We start from the raw sequence: 21,442 nt of genomic DNA, 5'->3' as shown, positions 1-21,442 counted from the left end.
TTACTATCTTTATTTTAGTAATGTTAAAAGCAAGACGTTTGTTCTTGGAATCTTGCTTCATGGAAACAAATATTTGAGTGTGGAGTGTTGGTTCAAAGAAACAGGTTTCTGAGTTTAAATTGAATAGCATGCTTTCCTTGGATTTAGATCAATTGATTGAACCTTCTAATGTTTTGGAACATAATAGGTGCTTCTGATTGACAAGTCTGAAAGATTTATCTTTAAGCCAATGTTACATGAGCTTCTGAGTGGAGGTATGACTAAAATTAAACATTTACTTGGTTGTATAATGCACCTGCTAACGGACAGAATGTTTAAGTGCAGAAGTAGATTCATGGGAAATAGCTCCACGGTTTTCAGATCTTCTAGCAAAAACTGGTGTGCAATTTTTACAAGATAGAGTGAAACTGGTGTGCCATGTTTGCGGTGCTCGGATTCTTTATGATTTGTTAAGTGTTTGACGTAAGTAGTAGTATGGATGTATATTTTGGATGTTTTTGGAATGTAGGGAAATCTATGTATTCAAATAGTACCTTTCAATTTGATAATTTTTAGAACCTATTACAATAGTCATATAAAATGTGTTGTACTCGCTTTATATTTACTGTTGTTATCTGTACAGCAGTGGGACCCACCAAACAGTGGACTTAATATATGGACCCACTGTTTGGTGGGTCCCATATTTTTTTCAAAATTGTGCCTTTTTGGCAACGAAATTAAGATGTTGCATAAACTGTTGCCTTTGCTGGCTAAGGCAACGCCAAAAATACTAACAGCCCAAAACCGTTGCCATTGCAAATTTTCAGCCTGCTGCAACAATTTATGGTCCTCTGGCAACGTATTTGTAATGTTGCTGAAAGCCATTTATGGCGTAGTGATATATGGATTTATCTTTTGGCACGCTTCTGTGTGTTTTGTATCTTAATTGCAAAACCATTCTTTAAAGCATACGCCCTAAATAAATTCTCCCCGACTTGTAAATTTTGAAATTGTTGATTCAAGTAGGGAATAATAATAGGGTCATCTCCTTTAACATTATCCTCACCATGATCATGCAAATTACCACTACTTTCATGCATACTACCTATATCATCATACAATTTCTCACTTTCATCAAATTCTTCACTAACTAACTCTTCACCATCACTATCAACAACTTTAACATACTTAATTTTGTCTCTATCATGACCACATTCAACTTTATCATCATGTACATCAACATTCTTGGTTTTTTTCAAACTTTTTCTACCTTCAAATCTTGCAAACATTTTATCCATTATTGTACAAACAAAATCAACAAAACACTACTACAAATTAAACTTACCCAAGACAAAGATGGAAGATGGATGAGATACTTGCCACTAAACTCCACAAATCAGCTCTACACTTTCCAAAAAAAAAAAGATGAACACAAGCTTTGTTGATCATCTAGGTTATAAAAACTGTGCGTGCAAATGTCTCTGCCTTGTCCGCGGTAAATAACCGCGGATACACTATGTGTCCGCGTAATAAAACGCGGAAAGACAGTGTATCCGCGATTATTTACCGCGGACACTTAAAAAACGAATCTTTTACCCCAGTCGTTGGATCGAAGCTGGGGAGTAGGTTGTTAAATAACTGTTCCCTGACAACCATATGTCAGGAAACAGGACCCAAATGTTATTGGGTACAAAATTATATATGTTTTCATTTTTTTTTTAGTTATTTAAGATTTTAAGATACGTTTTGAGTATGTGATTTGTGTGTTGTTTAGACGTGTGCTATAATTATGATGTTTTGTATATTTTTTTAGACTTAATATTAATTTGTTTTTTTCAATTTATTTACAAATTTCTAATAACTAATCCTCTCATTAGTTTAATTATGATTAGTTATAATATATGTGTGTGTGTCACTGTATTATAGAAAACTATTATATATAAAGTCTTGTAGAGATCATTTAATTCTACTTGTAAATCAAAAATAATATATAAAGTCCCGTAGAGAATTATTCAGTTCTACTTGTAAATCACAAATAATTATAAAATTGATCATACTTATATATTAATTTTACTTCTAACATTGAATAGTAATCACACATAACACGCACAAATAATTTAACATAACATTTTCAACTTAAGTAAAAAAAAATGTTTGATTTTTGTTACACTACAAAATTGATATGGACATATATAGTTTCACAGTAAATCAGTTGGGATATTATGACAAATTTTCCCGAAACTTGACGCACTTCAAATACTCTTGCTACTATGAGCGATTTATTTAGCCAATTTACATATTTTGTCGCTGGTAAACAATCTGGGCAGGAAAAAATTCTGAATCCGTCGAGGGGCCTGTAAATAGTGGCACAAATTATTCGGAACTTCACTGTCTTCGTAATCCCGAATGATAATTATAACAATGAATCAATGATCTAAGCACATTAAACTTGGATAAATATTGACAATTGTGTTTAATATGGATGCTGCTTAATAGATTTTGAATATCATCTTCTTCATCAACAACAAATATTTGCATGAACAAATCACAAAACAAAACAAGCAGTCAACTGTCAAGCACAATCGAACAATCAACTAACGTTCAAAAAACAAATTATAACTAATAAAAATATTTGATTCCATTATCTAAGCAACTTTTATAAGATAATGAAGATTACAATGCATAGAACTAATATAAATATATGATCCGAAATCCTATTATCTAGTCAACTTTATTAGTAAACTAAAGAAGATTGAATCATCCGCGAGTTCTGTGAAATTAATCCTGCCATGTTACGAGCAAATACTAATACCCCTTTTGAGACGTAAGGAAAATCATGAGAACGAGTATGATAACCAATACGAGAACGGAAAATACAGGAGGCTGCATCACAAATTTGACGAAAAAACCTATAGCCAATATTAGTCCCACAAGTCCAACTCCCATAGCCATACCATCTGCATCATTAGCCATGCTTTTCTAAAAACTTTTCTTACAATGTAGTTTCTTTACAAACGGACTCAACTCTTGTATGCAATTGTGATGTTTGATCGTGTACCCTCTATTGTTTATATAGTGTCCGAGGGGAGATCTAGGATGGTAACTTTTTTAATTTTAGTAACTTTCCTTACTGGTTAATGCTTTTATTTGTGCAACTGCATATGTGACTTGATTATGGTGATTCTTTTTACCATATTAGATGCAAACTATTTTTGTCTTATATCTAGCTCTATTACAGATTAGAATCCTTTTATAAATTGTTTTAGCAAGTCTCTTGAGAATAGTGGCTACAAGGAAACAATTTCATTCGTCGTTCTAAATTAAATTTGAATTCGAATTTCATATATGCCTAGTTGAACAACGGTCCAAAACTTGAAGTAAACCTGATCAAAATCCAATTAGGACTTTGTGTACATATATGATAATAATAAATAATAGTCTATTATTTACTGTTATAATTATTAATATTATTCAAATATAGACATAATAATATATATCTCACTATTGCTCGGTATTCAATAACAATCAAATTTCAATCGTTATATAATAATAATAATAATAATAATAATAATAATAATAATAATAATAATAATAATAATAATAATAATAATAATAATAATAATTTTTAGATTCATTTATTGAATATATGCAAATAATATTTTTCTTCGTTAATATGAATTTATAACATATTTTAATTTTTGGATATCCCGGTGCAGACCAATTCGGCGCCACCCAGAATATCAGCAGAGGTGATATCAGAATCACCATATCCAGTGAAACCTCTATATAGTATATTCAACCCAGGACAAAGCCACCTTTTAAACTAATTGTTTAAGCTTCTCTTGCGAAAAACGCCTCCAACAAAACCGACCCAGGTCATAAGAAATCATCGTCTGAATTTCTCATGATACTACTGACTAGTTCTAATGCAATTTGATTTGAAGAGCAGCATCCATGTTAACTTTACACCGGCTGTCATTCATTTTTTTTCATCTAGATCCTTGATATTTCCATGGAGGTATTATGACTTTGTGTACAACAGAGCTTGAATCAAACATACAAATTCTAAATATACAAGTAAACCCTTTGAAACATGCTGACATCCAACCTCTACCAGGAAATTGAATCCAAGGAGGGATTAGTGTCCATATTACTGGATGGCAGAGAATGCAAATCTGACCTACCAAGCGAACCGCTACCATGTCAAATAACCAGAGAGCAGGATGATATTGATACACCAAAAACAGTAAGGCCTAACATGCACATTTAACAAAGATGTAGCCACAGACAACTGATTAGCACACAAATATTAAACAAAAAGAATCTTATGATTCCTAAATAGGAGAAGGCTAATATAAAGAAGCATGGTAAAGAAGAGTATCTTAAACTTAATATTTGTCTCCAGAGGCACTTTTTATTTCATTAGCATGTTTGAGAGACCGAAAGTTGTAGTTCAGATAAAAAAAAATTCAACGAGCACTATATACAGGTGTTTACTGTTTACTGAGCTTTTTTGTGGATTTATGGGATTGAATCAATTGTTTTCAGAAGGAAAGCTAGCAGGCAAGATCCTAAAATGGATCAACCAACACAATATCATACATTAGCCATAAAATGGTTGAGTGCAGAATGTAGTTCAAAAACACACGAAACTCACCATTAAAATTGTAGCTACAAAGTATAATTTTATCCAATTAACCATGTATTTAGAATACCAGAGACCAAACGTATAACCATAACTCCAGATATCTTAAAAAGTTTCACTTGCTTACAAGGTCTTAAGAAACAATAATACATGCAATTCCAGGGCATTGACCATAGATTGTGTACCCCAGTGGTTGTGTTTTAAACACAGGAAATATATAATTAGGCAATAATACTATCAATATAATTTAGGCTTTAATGGATGAACCAGAACAGCATAGAAACCCTGTTTTCACGTTTATAGGTCATCATAATGGCATTCTTTAGATCCCGCAGAATTTCTTAAAGATGTATACTTCAAAGTACGCTCCCCAGAGTTCCCTGTTCATTTCCCTATATGCAAAAAATGGAACTCCTATTAGACTTTAATAGGATGTGTACATCAGCATGACTAAATGCTTGCTAAGATTATAAATTAGTGCATATTCCTAGCGAAACTAATGTACTTGCGTTAAAACCTAGCACCTAGAAAATAGAGAATACTCAACTGGTTTTTTGAATATTGTAACTTCAAAAGTGTTATCCTTGGCGTTGATCAGCTGAAAGACACAAACATCATCAAGCTCTAAAGAGTTCTCCTTCGCAAAGTTGGACCAACCTTTTTTAAAAACTCTTTTGTCACCTCTCAATAATTGAACAACCCAACCTTTATCTAAGGACACAAGCTTCGAAGTGTAGTTAGTGATTTTTTTCATGTACATTCGTCCAAACTGCAATGGGATTTGCTGCAGTAAAGAATACTAACACATTAACATACATATATATACACACATTATATATCCAGAATAAGAATTAGTAATTATATTCGCATCACTGCGTTAAACCTGTACACGCATAAATCATAATATTTTAGGCATTATAAATCAGGTCATACACGTATACACCTCTGCGATTAATAGTAGTGGATTGTATAGATGTATGTACCATACAAATAATTTGATACAAGTGACTTGATGAACTTACCAGATATCCATTGCTTTTCACATTAGTTTTTTGCATGGTCCTTTTAAATGAAGGAAATTCTGAGCTTAAGATTAACTCGTCCGCTGCTGTTTCAGGGTGATTCTTATTTCCTTGTCCTGCTTCATAACAAACATGCTATAATATACAATATTTCTGTGCTTCTGTGCATTAATATTCTCATTATACTTTAGTATTTAATAAATGACTTTAACAGGCAGTATGAGAGCAGTGCTGGTAGTAACAGGTTCTTTTAAACAGAGAGTTTTACCAGAGTGATCTCTATTTTCTTGTCCTGCTTAAATTAAAACATGCTATGATATACGATATTTATGTGGGTTTACATGCATATATATTCTCATACAATTTTAGTATTTAAACAAATGAACTGACCAGGTAGTATGAGAGCAGGGCTGGTAGCAACAGGTTCTCTTAAACAGCAAGTATTATCAAACATATCCACATAAAACTCTGAATCTTGAGCATACCGAAAAACAAGCATGTCGCCGTATTGTAAAGAGTGATGTTTAGCAAATGCTTTCCATCCTTCTTTGAAATACAAGTGGTTGTCAATCAGTATTGTTCTCACAGGCCATGAGCTTTGTGTACCAGTTGGCTTTAGTGTACATTTTTTAGGCAAAGTTCCTGGATGAAGCCTCGCAAACTTGGGTGGAATCAGCTGTGAAAGGAAGGAATATTAACACACATGACCATGGAAATAATATTATTGATAAAGGCATAAATATCACAATGAGAACAGAGATCTCGAGTAAAGTAATCTATATAAGAGATGTCGATGTGTGAAGAGTGCATGGATAGTATGAAAACAAGGAAAATGATATTACCAGTTTCTTGCTGAAATCACTAAATAGAAGCTTCATGAACGAAGGATTTCTCCTGGAACGGTTGAGCGTTTTTGTCATTTCGAACTTATATTTGTAGAACTTCAGCAAAGAAACATATCACCAGTGCTTACAAGTTACAAGCTAAACCAGGTTCAAGAAACATGAGCTACTTGCATCCATTTATTGCTGCAGCACAATGCTTGTTGGTAACTTATTTATTAACATGAAATGTAAATTTTTGTATATTGATTCGCTGGCTTTGAGATGCCAGTTGCAGTTTTCATGTTAAGAGTTGTCATGCTGAACTAATGATATACATCACTGTGTCATAGGCTCAGAGCATTGGTGGAAAAAAGACACACAAAACAAAAGGAGCAGATGGATACCAGAATCAGGGATTTCATTTTTCATTGATGAGGAATGATACAAAAATAGTACATAAAGTAGTTCAGTGCTTACTCTGTTTATCTTTCAGGAAATGAGCAAGACTTGCTTATGACAAAAAAAAAAAAAGTAAATAGATATGGCAGGAATTGCCACATAGGCATGTGGGAGAATGGAGAGAAATCACAAATTTGATCATTTTTATTTCATTTCATTTACAAGGTGGTTGAAAAGCTAGTTAAATCTAGATCATTTGATGCTATTTTTAATCTATCCGTTAGAGTAGAAGTTTTATTTTAACATTATAAGTCATTTTTTAATGCTAAAAGATAACAATATCTATACGTATTTTAGCATAATTATCGGTCATGCTCTAGTTTTTATAGAGCCCTGAGCACCCTACTTACTCTGCTTTAAAGGTTGCACTGAGACTTATTATCTTGCATATCTGGGTTTGAATTTACCAAAAGGATCCTAAACTTATTTCTCACAAGATAGCTTTTAACTTTTACCCATCTTCTGTTTTATGCCATGTTAACCACATAACTCCTAGTAGGCATGTTTCTTATCAGCTTGGTCATTGAAAATATATGTAGCGTTCAAGTACTTCTAATTGGTACAATATAATCTTGCACAACATTGATTCCCTGCTATTAACCTAATCACGGTTATTAAAAACAGCTTGTTTATGAAAAATAAGGGTGAGATTACCCAAGTTAGAATCTTCTTTGGATCCTCGATGGTGATACAGTCTTGTGCACTTCTTTAATAAAACCCTCAAGACATGTCCTCTCCTTAGAGCTACTGATTAATCAAAACACCATTTGCAACAATAGGTACTTATAGAAAGTTAATTTGGAATGATATAAGTAATACAAGCTCAATTTTATACAAAAGTAAGAACACTCTGGTCCAAACAGCAAAAAATTTACAAACTGAGGATAGTCATCATCCCCATTTCAAACTTAAGATGCAGCATGCCTTTCCCAGGACAAGTACTAGTTTCTAAAGCCAACTCTAAATTTATAATATAAAATGAGTTCACCTGTCTACAAACAAACACTAATGAACAAGGGTATCCACTTGAACAAACCCAGTAACATCTAATGTTGAACCATGAAATACAAATTCATCTATTTCTTCAAATGAAATTCTTGAACGTCTGCAACACTTGTTTCTCAACCCTCTTCACTCTCCACTACGGTTGATAGCCCATCATCTTTAATAAAAGATGGATCAAGAAACTTAGCTACAAAAGCCCATAACTTGTATACATCATCAAAATTTGTAAGAAAGCCCAGCGAGGCAGTGACAACTTCACCTTTAATAAACCCATTTTTTCCATCTTGCTGCCCACTTTCCATTGGCCTGCACAGAGCAGTATCTTTACAATTTAGACCACCACCATGTTGCTGCCCTGAGCTTTCCAGAATACGTACATGACTGAGGATGCCAATGCCGAGAGATATACCATTTAAGTCGGCATACTTCTGGACCACTTCTGGATTAGTTAGACCTCCATTTCTGTCTCTCACATTGAATGCCACAGATGCTCCTCGTTCATATTTAATTTTAGGACCATAGATGTAAACCAACGGCATAGGATCATTTCCATTGAATTCAGGAAATTTTAATTGAAGAAGTGATGTCACAAGCCAATTGACCAAATATCGAAGGCGTAGAGTGGTCACGTTGAGACCTGACATGTTTACATGATCAAGATGGCTACACTTTATCTCAGGTTCTCTCCTACCTGAGTCTTGCTCATCAGCGTATTCATCGCTCGAGTAATCATCATCCAGGCTTGTTACAGAGAATTCTCTATGTTCAGAAGGATAGAGGGATTGTGCTTTATGATCAACTTCAATCCTAAAGGATACTCTTCTTCCCCTACTCCCAGCCTGTTCAGTTTCTTCAATGCCTATAAATCTACTACCAGAAAATTTATTTCCTTCCCTCCTTCCCAGTAACCTGAATTCACCTTCCGTCTCTCTCCGTATAGCACTCTCTTTTATCTCAGGACATATATCAGAGACCGAGTTGTTTTGAGCTAAATTTGACAATTTAACAGGATTGCCAGCTTCATATTCTATCTCAATCTCAGAAGCATGTTGATAATCTGACTTACTTCGGCCATTTTGTGCGGATCTTGTATCTGCAAAATGCCTTCCACCAATCTCCTTCACATCATCCCCTCTTATAGATACTAATCGACAAGCAACATCTGATGATAGCATGTGAGCATCATGAGACTCGTCTTGGTCGTCATATATTGGATTGTCAGATATCTTTGAAATTTGCATTGACGGAACATGTTTTTTTTTGTTTCTTCCACTAAACCAAAACGGAGGCAATGGAGAGGCTCCCTTCTCTCCACTCTGGTGGTTAGTATTATCAGACCCCAAAGGACTCTGACCCAAATCAATCCACAATGAGTTATCTGATGATTCATCTTCACTAAAGACTGGACTCCTCATCACCTCTCCAACACAGACACTATCGGTTTCTTCAAGTATAGTGCTAGCCCCATCTCTGTCGGAGCTGTTGTCATGTTCCATCTCGACTTCAAATACATCCCTGACCTGAGCAGAGGAGTATGCACCAGAAAAGGCGGGCATATTTGTTCCTACACGAGTGTCTGATGTTAATTCACTATTTCCACAATATTCATCATCCTCAATTCCAGTCAACCCATGAAGATCATCAATTGAGTCACTCAGGTACAAAGGAAACTCTGGAGTGATTTTCACTATGCCAGAGCCAGCATGCCCTGACTGATTTTGAAGGCTTCCCATAGCAGATTTTTTTATGAGAAGACAACCAAATCCAGTTGGATCATACCCAAATACTCTGTAGAACGAAGTAATAATGAAGTCAGGCCGGAACAAAGATAATCCGAGAGAATCCATGTCCTTTGGACCCAATGCTCCAGCATCGAGTAAGACATGCCAATTGTTCTGCTGAGCCAGTGCCATCCACTGATAAGAATACTTGGCCCCTGTAACTCTAGATTGGACCGGAAATGCGAAAAGGCCAGAAGCAGAGTCTTTCTTTTTCTTCTTTTTAATAGTAATTTGCTTTCTCAGATCAGTTGAACATGGTTTCAGGGTTGGCCACTTAAACCAAGAACTATAAACTTTCGCACCTTTGTCTTTAGCAGATTGAGCCATCATGTTTACAGACTGACTCTCATGATCATACATTGTTAACAACTTTTTATTTGTCTGGAAAGGGTACGAGTCAGCTAACAGTTTGAAAGCAGACCCTCTACTCACAGTAAAAACTAGACCATATTCATTCTCAGGGATGTTCAGATAATCCATAATTCTAGTTTTTATATCATGTTCCATGGTGCCTTTCTCGGCACCACCATACAGAACATGATTCCCTAAATTTGCAGTTATCTCGGACAAGCTAAACGTCGAAGATTCCCAATAATGAACAGTTTGCAGAAATGAAAAAAGCCCAAATCCACAGTAGTCGAGGCATACCTTAGGCACACTATCAGATAAATGTGCATACTCATCCAACCTCAGCTGATCAATCTTCTCCGAAGACTGATACTTGGGATACATTGTGAGGAACTTTGAGAATGACTCATCAAGGTCTGGAATAGAGTCCCTTGTTTCATACGCGTGCTGTGCAGCAAGAGCAGTGGCTTTAAGAAATTCCTTCTGAGCACTCAACCTAGCGAGTGAGCGTGATCGACCCAACTCTTGTTCTTGATTATCCACAGCTTCTGAATCCATAACTTGGGACTTGACAAGTGACCCCTTCTCAGATGCTTCATCAAGCGCTTCTCGCAGCTTGTGCTCTTGCAATCGTATAAGAGCTGATGGGTTTCTTTTAATTCCCTCAGGCGAATAATCAGAATCATCATCTTTTCTACTCCTTTTGTCAAAGAAGATTGAAGAAGCACAGTGTGAAATTGGCTTCCACAATGAAAGATGCATTTTATCTAATGGCTTTGATCTAACAACTGGACTACAAACCAGAATTAATCAATAGCAAAAGCTTCACCATATCATAATCAAACTGCCTTACATCACTAACAACAAGAAAACCCCAATAAAGCAGATATATTTTCAAATTATAGACACAAAGAAAAGGGGTTTTACTAAAGTATACAAGAATCAAACTTTGATTTGAAAAACATCAGTCTGTGAGAAAAAGAAAAGCCCCCATTGAATCTTTGCTTTGCTTTTCAAGCTTTATTAAAAAACTGAATTACAGACAATTCAAGACCAGACAGGATTAGAGTTGAAGAAAAGGAGAGATGGAGACAGGAAAATGTAGTGAGAAATTGAAAAATTAATTGACAAAAGAATTGAAGAAAAGCCAAGAAAATGAAAACCCGGATCAGCCAGCAACAAAACGAAGAATTTGAGTAGAACCCAGTTGTTGAAACTTCCAAATGAAGAGAAGCCTCTGCTCACAAAATCTTACTGGACATGTATGTATATAAGTGTAGCTGTAAGTGCAAGCTAATTGAAAGCGAAGGGGAAGCAGAACAAGCAGGAGTATCTTTTTCTCTCTATGTATTCACAGTACTACAAATCTCTCTCTCTCCGACTCTCTCTCTCTCTGACTTTTGATCATTTGGCGTAGTGAGTAAAAGACCCCATTTGCCTTTTAACTCATTCCACCTCATTTTCCAATTTATAATGTCTCGATCATTATTCAAATTCATTTTACGGGGAAAAACATCATTAAAATCGCTATCTGTCCGATATAATTTGGAGTTAAAATAATTTATATTAGCGACTATAAATTTTTAAGACAATTTCATTTTTCAAGTGAGTTTTAGTGTGTCTATACATATGTAGTTCATGTATGTGGGCTAGACATTATTGAAATTAGAAAATAAAAATAATACTAATTTGTATATGTGGAATTATACATGAGCGATAATTTTCATGAAGTTCGATGAGTTTAAAAACATAACTTTGGTGTGTACTACTAAAATTTCAAAAGATACCGGAATCAGGTCCAGCAAATCTACTCTAATGGTACAAGCAGGACAAAGTCTTGTTTGTTCTTATTTATCCATACTGTGATATTTGTAAAGAAACATATTCACCCCAAATTATGTCCGTAATTCTGTAAAAAAAAATTACTTCTATATTTCTGTCTATCAGGTAGCATAGATAATCAATATTACGGTCCTAGCAAAAGGAATATTAAGTGAAAATATTTAAGAATGGCAGGTTCTAAAATACTACTTCCCCCTTCTCATTTTAATAATTTTAGGAGTATTTCTTAATAAATAAAGATTATTCATTCTTAAAAATACGTATAAGTCTCTTTTGAATATAAAAAAATTATATATAATACTCATTCAAGAATACGCATTAGAATGATATTTTTGGTCACCTACACGAAATAAGAAAAAAAATCTGTAGTATCTCTATTTTAATAATATAATATAGATATAATAATATTAATAGTAAAATTTTAAATTGAAAACAATATAGAACTAAAAATAATCATAAAACATGCATTTTAAGAAGTTAAAATTATGTATGAGAAACTGTAAAAATATCGAAATTAATTTATTTTAAAGGAAAATATATTAATAATAATAGAGAAAATGACAAACAATAATATAAATAGTGTTGGATAGATTTAAAAGTCGGGTTCGTGACTTATAAGCTGGAACCTTAGCTGTGCCTTTTATATAAATAACCTATAAATAAGGTTTTGATTTAGAAGTCAAAATCTGATAAATTTAAAATTTACACTTTCGACTTGTTTTGTTTTTGAAATATGAATACACATATACATGATGATTTCAAAAAAAAACTATCTCATATTATTTTATTAGTAATTTTATTAAATGAATTATAAATACAAGAAAAATAGTCAAATAGTAAATACATAAATTAGAAATTATTTTCTGAAGCAACAATAGAGGTCTCTTTTAAACTAAACCAAATAAACTAAAACAACAGACAATTAGCATTGACTTTGGGCACTTGGTATAAACAAAGCCACGGCTCACGACCCATAATCGCATATTAGCAGTATCAAAGAACGTAGCGTTAATGGTGCAAAGAAAGGACAAAAGAGAGGCGTTTACAAATTAAGCTTCGGATTCTAAACACACATTCGAGGGAGAAAGGGGCACAAAGTACTAGAGATTGGCACCAAAAGGTAACAAGTCGAAACAGACCACAATATTAGATGATTGACTCTGTCAGTAAGTCAAACTACACATGCTGCGTTACCAATTCAACTTACGTATCTCTATGTTTCGTTAATTTGGATTTAACCTACTACTGACTAAACCAGTGGATGTATTATTACAACCTTCAGTGGCGGAACCAGGACTAAAAGTTAGGGGGGGCTGAAAAATATTTCATCATCCATACTTGCATAAATAGTTTTCTCAATATATATCATCATACTATCATTCATTCATACATCTTCCATCCTATTACGCCATCTTCCATCCTATTACGCTGATAAGTCTTGATTGCTTTCATAGCAAAAAAAATTCTCTCAACAGTAGCAATGACAACGAGTAATACCAGAACTAACTCAACCACAAGATAAACTAAGGGATAAGTAGTGTGTCTGTGTGTATTAACCATCATGACAGAAAGATTTCCTATATTTTGAAGTCCAGATTAATCTCCGCTCTCACATCATAGATAAAATTGTGTAACTGATTTGGCAACAACTCCAGGTCTAGTAAAGAGAAATCATTTGGATAAAATTGTGCAAGGCATACCAGTTTTGAGTTATTGAAACTTGAAAATTATTTTCTAGGATTCAAAGAGCCAATACAAAATAGTATACTTAGCTCTATGTTTCCTTCTGTAAAATGCTTATCCATCTCTTGAAAAATAAGATCAATAACCTTTTAAATAAAATGGTTAGTAAACAAGTTTTATAGCAGTGAACATCTTCTAAAGATGTCTTTCATTCTTCCTCTCTTAATAGCTGCAATTTGATTTTCATACTTCGAACCATCGTCATCGTATTTATAATATTCCAGGTGCTTTGTTGTAAAGATTATGACAAATCATTAGTAATTGCCAAGATAATTTTCATCAAAAGAACTCCACCGAGTTAGGGTAGTGTCAATGTGTGCGTATGACTTATGAGAGCATGTCCAAAAGCTTCTTCGTATGGGCTCTTTAGCCAAAATTTGAAGAATATGAAGATTGAAATGAACTCCAACAAGCTCCCAGCACCTCTTCAAAAACTTAGGTGCTCTATTTTTTTCCTCAACAATGAGGAGCACACTTTCCCTATTAACTATATTTTATATTATTTTTAATGTACAAAGTACTCAGCATGCATCATACAGTTTGCATGATCTAGTTGCTCTGAGTGTATCTGTTTGAATGTATTTGTTAATTAGACTCTCTTTAGACTAAGTGTCTTCTCCTTTCTTCTTTTAAACTAAGTCCCTCTCTATGACATTTATAATTCAGCACGACTAATAAAATTATATTGACATCACAAATTCAGCGGGGGCTGGAAAAAAATATACACTGTTTTTTTGAGGTTAGGGGGGGCTCTAGCATCCCCTAGCCCCCCTCTGGTTCCGCCACTGACAACCTTTATTCTAACAGCTTGCTTTAACTCTAAGCCAGTAGGGGATTTTATTGATCGCTCTCTTGTCCTTGTTCTTTTCTTTGGATACCTGATTTACCACCTCTATACAAACATTGTCTTCGATTCAGACACGTACAGAATCAAGAGATTTTAGCTGGCAGCTTTTTATTTTAAAAAATATATAGTACTACTCTGAACTTGCCATGTAATTAAATTATAAAACATGCAACTTGATAATATGAATAGCATGACATTATGATATTAATATGGCTCTTGCATTAAAAAATAATAATAATAGCATGAAGATGTGATATCGTATATTTTATGACTTCAAGTTGTTCATATATAAATAGAATGGATCATGTAAAGTATATATTGGGTACTTAGGGGCCGTTTGGGTGAACTTAAAATAAGTGCTTATTGCTTAAAATAAATAAGTGGAGTAGAAGTTAGAAGCAAAATAAGACTTATAAGTGATTAAAGTGTTTGAGAAATAAGCAGAAGCACTGAGACAAAAGCTAGCATTCCTAGCTTTTTATAAGTGCTTCTTGACTTATTACACAAACGGTACGAATAAGTGCTCTTAACTTATAATCCCGTAAACCGGACTTTTAAGTGTTCGCCAAACACCACCTTAGTATACAGATAAGTTTGCTTCCTGAGATGTCAAACTTACTTAAAAAATAAGTAGATGCTTAAATACTGGTCACTAGTGCTTAAAACAATCTTCTGCTTAAAAGTTCAAAGCATTGCGATACATTCGAGAGTTTTGATTATAAACTTAGAGAAGTACAAGAGTCTCCTTGTGTAGCATCAGCAATCAGCATCCCTATTATCCTTAAGCTCCAGATATTCATTCTATTATTTATTTTGCTAATGCTATTGTCATATTTAAATTACCAGATTCCTATAGTATTATAACTAGTCATATTTTATTAAAATAAAATATATATGCTGTGATATGTCGTTAATATATAAAGATATTACTCTAAAAAAAACACATGGGAATAATTGAACTGCATGGAGCAATCATGAGCGCACAGGACACTGGTACTTGGTAAAATTTGAGCGGGGAATTAGCCAATTACTCCCTCCGTCCTTTCCATTTCTTTACAATTTTTTTTGGGTGTCCCATTCAATTCTTTACATTTCAAAACTTACTAAATATAGTCAATGGTCCCACCACTTCTCCATTTTTCATTCCTTTTCACACTACTTTTAGAGCATTTCCAGCAGTGTCTTAGTGTCTTCCTTATAAATATTATAAAATATTGAATCCTAGTGATTTAGGATAAGATTTTGTATTTCAACTCCAACAATGATCCTTATAATTCATTCCTTATTATTATTATAATAATAAATTTGGAAAGAGATTGATAAAAGATGGAAGGAAGATAGAGAAAATAAGTTACAATAAGAGAGAGAAATGATTTTTTATTAAAGAAATCAAATAAGGCATGGCTAGTGGTGCCTTATTAATAAGGCATGGAAGGAGGATCCTAGTGATTTAAGGCACCTCTAATACACTGCTGGAGCACTAATTTATGTCACATTCCTTATAATTGGACTTAGAACATGAAATAGGGAAGCTGCTGGAGTTGCTTTTACTCCACTATCTTCTTTTTATACATTAAAAATCAATAGGTCCCACCACTTCACCCACTTTTCTTTCTCTTTTTCACTACTTTATAAATATTTCTTAATCTCCCTCAAGGGAAGGAGGGAAAGAATCCAACAAGTCTTTTGTGGAAGCATTGCCTTTAGCCTTTTGCTTTATGGGAGACTTTTTCTTTTACTACCACTTTTGGGCCTCTGCTTTCAATCAAACTCAAATATATATCTCCTCGGCTAAGGAACAAAAAGTGCTGCTGTATTTCTATACATGTGTATTTACTTGTTGTCTAGTTCAAAAATTCCCCCCGGGGACAATAGAGTTGTTAATTGTCTTTTTTAAGAAAATATTTTGGTCATGTTTGGGATTAGCCGTTAGCGGTAGGTCTGTAAACGGATCGGATCGGATCAGGGGTCGGATATTTTACAAGTCAATCCATATCCGGTCCATTCGGATCATACATAATCGGATCGGAGCCCCGATCCACTAAAAATTATGAAATATATTTTTTCACCGTGAATAATGTTTTAACTTCCATACCATACAGAAAAAAGTGATATTTTACAGCTATATTAATTCATGAATTTTAATGTAATAGGTAAAAAAAAACTAATAAAGTTGTATTTAATAAAAACTTTGTTAGTTGTTCCGATAAAAACTTCAACACAGAATTTATCAAGTAAATAGAAAAATAATAAATAAGTTACTTAATACTTTTGGAGGAAGCAAATTATGATGTGCTCTCCTCTATTAATAAGGATTCAAGTCGATAAATATGACTTAAATACAGAACCAGGTGATTGAGGAGGTTTTAAGTGGAAGAGTTAACTCCTCTGTTTATACTCACTCTACACACAAAAAGAGTGATTATTAGATTAATCTGATGACAAGAGTGAGAGCCATGTCAAGAATTATGAGCGGCTGATCGGTTATAAGAAAATATGATTTAGGATTTTGTCTTGTATTTTTAGAAATTTTTATTTTCTATGTAAATATTAATAATAATATATTATAATATAATATAATATAATATAATATAATATAATATAAAATTTATTGTATAGTTAAGCATGAATCGGATCGGATCGTTTTTAACAGATCGGATTTGACTATATCCATATCCATTCTTTATCGGACCGGATTATTATCGGATCGAATTATTAGCAGATCGGATTTTTTTAATAAGGATCCATATCCATTTATTTAACAACGGATCGGATCGGGTCGGATCGGATATCCGATCCATTTACAGGCCTAGTTAGCGCTTAGTTGTTAGCGGATTGAATTAGATGTTTTGACTAGCGGATTGAATTAGCGGTTTCGTGTAAAACTGTTTGGTAAATAGCTGTTTCATTAGCTTTTTATGACACATAGCAAAACCGTTAACCCAAAAAACTCCTCAAATAGCTTTTTGAAAATTAGTTTTTGGACGTAAAACTTTTATTTCAATTCGCTAACTATCAAACACTATCATTAGCGGATTGAAATGGTCAAACCTCTAACTCACCCCAAACATCTAATTTTTGCTCAAACAGCTAACTTCCAAACACGGCCTTGTCAATTTTTGTTTTAGGATTCTGTTAAAAGAGAAACAGCTGTAACAATTTATACATGATCATTTGTACCGAGTGTGAAAACTTGAGCTGATATCCAACATAGTAAAAGCTGAATACTTGTCTTTCCGTCCAATTCAATTTTATACATTTTTTCTTGACTGGTCGACGTAAAGTATAGTTTTATAGTTTTTTTTTTTTTAGAATTTCCTTTTTTTGGATAAAAATTTAATATTTAGGGGGCGTTTGGTTGATGGTTAATGAGCCCGGTTAACGGGAATCGGAACCTAATACCATACATTGTGTTTGGATTAGTAAAATTTTTGCTTGGAATGGGAACCTCATTCCCTCTTGAAGGGTAAATCAATACCTCCACACCACTTGGGTTACCATTTCCCATACCCTCAATGGCGTATGCAGGATTTAAGTCCAGAGGGGGCTGGATTTTAGTCCCACCGGGAAAAAAAAAATTCGGTACATAATATATAATTAAATTTGACATATTATTGTTACAACTTACAAATTCACAATAACACTCTCCAAGGTGCCATATTTTGAAACCTCACTATAATGTCTTCAACATTAATTGAATTCATTACATCCTTTTCAATATACGCCACCAAGCAGTCATTCATCAACTCATCACCAATCCTGTTCCGCAATTCTGTTTTAACATGTTTCATCGCAGAAAATACCCTTTCCACAGTTGCAGTTGCTACGGGTAAAATCAAAACTAATTTCACAAGCAAATAAATCAATGGATAGACCTTGTGCTTCTTTACTTGAACTAACTTTTTTGATAACTCAACAAGACCGTGAAGATTTTGAAATTGATCATTTGTACTCATATCCATGATATAACAATCAAGTTGAGGTGCCAAATCCATCAAATCATACATAGAAAAGTCATTTGGATAAAACTCAGCAAATCGAATCAAGCTTCCCTTGTTGAATGATGAGAATGAATTACTTGGATCAAGGCATGACATGCATAACAACAATTCAGTATTTACCTCATTGAAGCTTTTTTCTTTCTAGTTCTTAGGTTGTGTGTAAACTGTAATGTATACGTATTGTGTCTAACTATTAATATAATAAGTAATAAATAATACGTATTTAACTATTAGTCTATTACAAATGTAATATTAAAGTATAAAATAAAATATAAAACTAAAATGTTATTAAAAAAGTTTGATAAAAATATTTTTTATGTATTCATTTGACTTTTTGAAAATAATTTTCATTTTTTAAAAATAAATTAGTATGTACTAAAATATTTAGAGGGGTCTAATTTTTTTTTTTAATCTTGTACTCCAAAAAAAAAAAAAATTAATTTTTTTTCAGAATCCAGGGGGGCTATAGACTACCCTGGTCCCGTGCTAACTCCGCCACTGCATACCCTCCATTCCATACCCCCATTCCCATTCCTCATTCCCATTCCAACCAATCATCCAAACATATTCAGAATAAAATCTTAAAAATAAGTTATAAAACTATACTTTGCATGCATAATTCAAAATTAAAGAATGTGTCATCCATGTTCGTCAATGCATACAACTCAGAAGGACGGAGGGAGCCTAAAAATATACATGCCCAGTTGAGATCTAATGTACAAGACATGAAAATGAGTATCCGAGGTTTTGTCGAAGAATACGGTGAAAGCAATTGCAGTGACCAAACAAAAATGGTCCACCATAGGAGGATTAATGTTTCTTGGAAGGAAAATAGCTGGCGACTATCGTTTTCTACTAGAGGCGGAGGAATAAAAAATCTGGTAAGATCTTCGTAGTAGCAGAATATGAGGTAGTGAAAGCAACGGGTTAGGCCCAGAAGTTTTATTTCATTTTGTGCAGTAACAAAATAAAGAAATCAAATTTATTTACTAAACATGGCCACTTGCTTATCACTTCACAATATTTAAGGTTCGCGTCATTATTTCTCAAGGCCCAATAGTTTTGGAATTGGGTTTGGTAAACCAAATTCATGTTTTCGGCTCATGATCTCCTAGATGAATACGGTCCTCCTTCCAACAATGGGATGTCATGACAAGCCCAGTAGCCCACCTCCTCTTTACATTATTCAAGTCAGAGCCGTCCACCGGACGTGCTAAAGCCTAAAAGGGGTGCTATATATAATATAGAACCCAAACAAAAAACCTCATTAGAACTTCAATGAGATCTAAGCATGGATGTAAAATAATAAAATATTATATTCGATGTTAAATATAAAACTAAGTATAGAAATTGTTATAGTAAAATATGTAAGTGAGAAAACTCAATATTTAAAATAATGTTGACAAATAAAATAGTGCATTTAAAGATTTTTTGAGTGAAATATAACTATATTTAGATAATTTGGTTTTATTTTAAAATTATCATTGGAATATAAGTTATATTTTAACATTAAACATCATTTTTAAATTTCATAATATAGCAATAATTATATGTATTTTAGCAGTAGTATTGGACTTGCCGAAGCCATGGCTGTGGCATCTTGGCCTATGACCAGAACATGATGACTTTGGTGTTATATTTTAAAAAGATTGTTTCCAATACAAAATTAAATTAAGCGACACAGGTCTAAGTTAGTGGGTGTTTGGCTCCCCTTTTAAGCCGAACTTCTCGACTTATAAGTTATAAGCACTTATTTCGTACCGTTTGTGTAAGAAGTGAAGGAGCACTTAAAAAAAGTTCGAAATGCTAGCTTTTGTTTCAGGGCTTCTACTTATTTTCCAAACACTTTAATCACTTATAAGTCTTATCTTGCTTCTAACTTCTACTCCACTTATTTATTTTAAGCAATAAGCATTTATTTTAAGCTCACCCAAACGGCCCTTTAGTACTCCCTCGTCTCACCTATTGTTTACGTTGTACACATATTTTGAAACTCTTGCAAAATATGATTTCATAATGTTTATTTAATTTTTATTTTTTTAATAAAAATTTAAACGTCAAACTTTTTTTTTAGGAATTTTTTTTAAATATATACTATATAAATATACATTATACAAGTCTTAAAATTCGTGTCAAAAATTAACGTAAAGAACATAGTCGTATTGTGTACCAATTGGTTATTCACATTGTCAACTAAGCAATCTGTAATGTCCTCGACGTATCTTAACTACGAAATTTAAAATGTACAAATAGCAGTGTATTATAGTAATAAACTTCTGGAAGGTGACAAGCAAAACTTGAATGAAAATGTTTTAATCGTGCTACTGGGACACTCTGGAATTTCCAGACAATGGTCGTGTCAACGTCGCTTGCCTTCAATTCAAAGTTTCACATACGGGCGTGGGAGTCCTTTTTCTAAAATAATTCATGCTTCTCAATCAACAAATTTAAAACCTAAACTTGTAATTTTATACGTTTAAGAATTGAGTCGGTCTATGAAAGCAAGTCTTGATTTGCAGCTACACAGTGATCTACGGTGCTGTAAATCATTGTATAGAGCAATACGAGAGAATTTAACTTGTCGAGCTGGATAGTTTTGAAATTTTAATTTCATGTATAGTTAGATTTTGGAATGATGTATGTTTATGCACGCAGAGAGTTTAATTATTATAGTCAAAGATTGATCCAAGCCGAATCACTAAAAATATTACGCAATGCTTGGGAGTTTCGAGAGTTTGGGGATCTCGTTTTCCGTTTGTCATTTACAATTATGTTTAATGTAAAAAAAACGTTGTGAAGAACACGGGACGGAGAGTGATACATATTGTAATTTTTGTGTTTGATCCTTGAACAAACAAGAGAAAGTGTTACCAAGTGTTTTCGGTAAGAATCAAATTAGTGACAGAAGAGGTCGATGTATTTTATTTATAGGAGTTTAAGCTAGCA

General features: G+C 33.5%; 2 protein-coding genes across 2 annotated transcripts; both read right to left on the bottom strand.

The window, feature by feature from the left end:
• Nucleotides 1-4,709: 4,709 nt before the first annotated feature.
• On the bottom strand, nucleotides 4,710-7,179 carry LOC108213825 (B3 domain-containing transcription factor VRN1). Its single transcript, XM_017385612.2, has 5 exons — nucleotides 6,489-7,179; nucleotides 6,037-6,322; nucleotides 5,647-5,762; nucleotides 5,172-5,408; nucleotides 4,710-5,016 (listed from the first exon to the last, which is right to left on the bottom strand). The coding sequence occupies exons 1-5, from the start codon at nucleotides 6,564-6,566 to the stop codon at nucleotides 4,981-4,983; spliced, it is 753 nt and encodes a 250-aa protein (XP_017241101.1). The 5' UTR covers nucleotides 6,567-7,179; the 3' UTR covers nucleotides 4,710-4,980.
• Nucleotides 7,180-7,738: 559 nt separating this feature from the next.
• LOC108214767 (uncharacterized) lies at nucleotides 7,739-11,494 on the bottom strand. Its single transcript, XM_017386946.2, has one exon. It carries the CDS (start codon nucleotides 10,823-10,825, stop codon nucleotides 8,051-8,053), a length of 2,775 nt encoding a protein of 924 aa, XP_017242435.1. The 5' UTR covers nucleotides 10,826-11,494; the 3' UTR covers nucleotides 7,739-8,050.
• Nucleotides 11,495-21,442: the final 9,948 nt, after the last annotated feature.

Source organism: Daucus carota, chromosome 3 (assembly GCF_001625215.2).
Source record: "Daucus carota subsp. sativus chromosome 3, DH1 v3.0, whole genome shotgun sequence".
Lineage (NCBI taxonomy): Eukaryota > Viridiplantae > Streptophyta > Magnoliopsida > Apiales > Apiaceae > Daucus > Daucus carota.
This window is presented reverse-complemented; position numbering and strand designations above follow the sequence as displayed.

Excerpts from the sequence above, each read along its gene's own strand:
- LOC108213825 (XM_017385612.2), bottom strand. The coding sequence starts at position 6,566 with ATGACAAAAACGCTCAACCGTTCCAGGAGAAATCCTTCGTTCATGAAG. Across the intron at positions 5,409-5,646 it reads TGAAAAGCAATGGATATCTG|CAAATCCCATTGCAGTTTGG; the intron begins GTAAGTTCATCA and ends TCTTTACTGCAG. Across the intron at positions 5,017-5,171 it reads TTACAATATTCAAAAAACCA|GGAAATGAACAGGGAACTCT; the intron begins GTTGAGTATTCT and ends TTTTGCATATAG.
- LOC108214767 (XM_017386946.2), bottom strand. The coding sequence starts at position 10,825 with ATGCATCTTTCATTGTGGAAGCCAATTTCACACTGTGCTTCTTCAATC.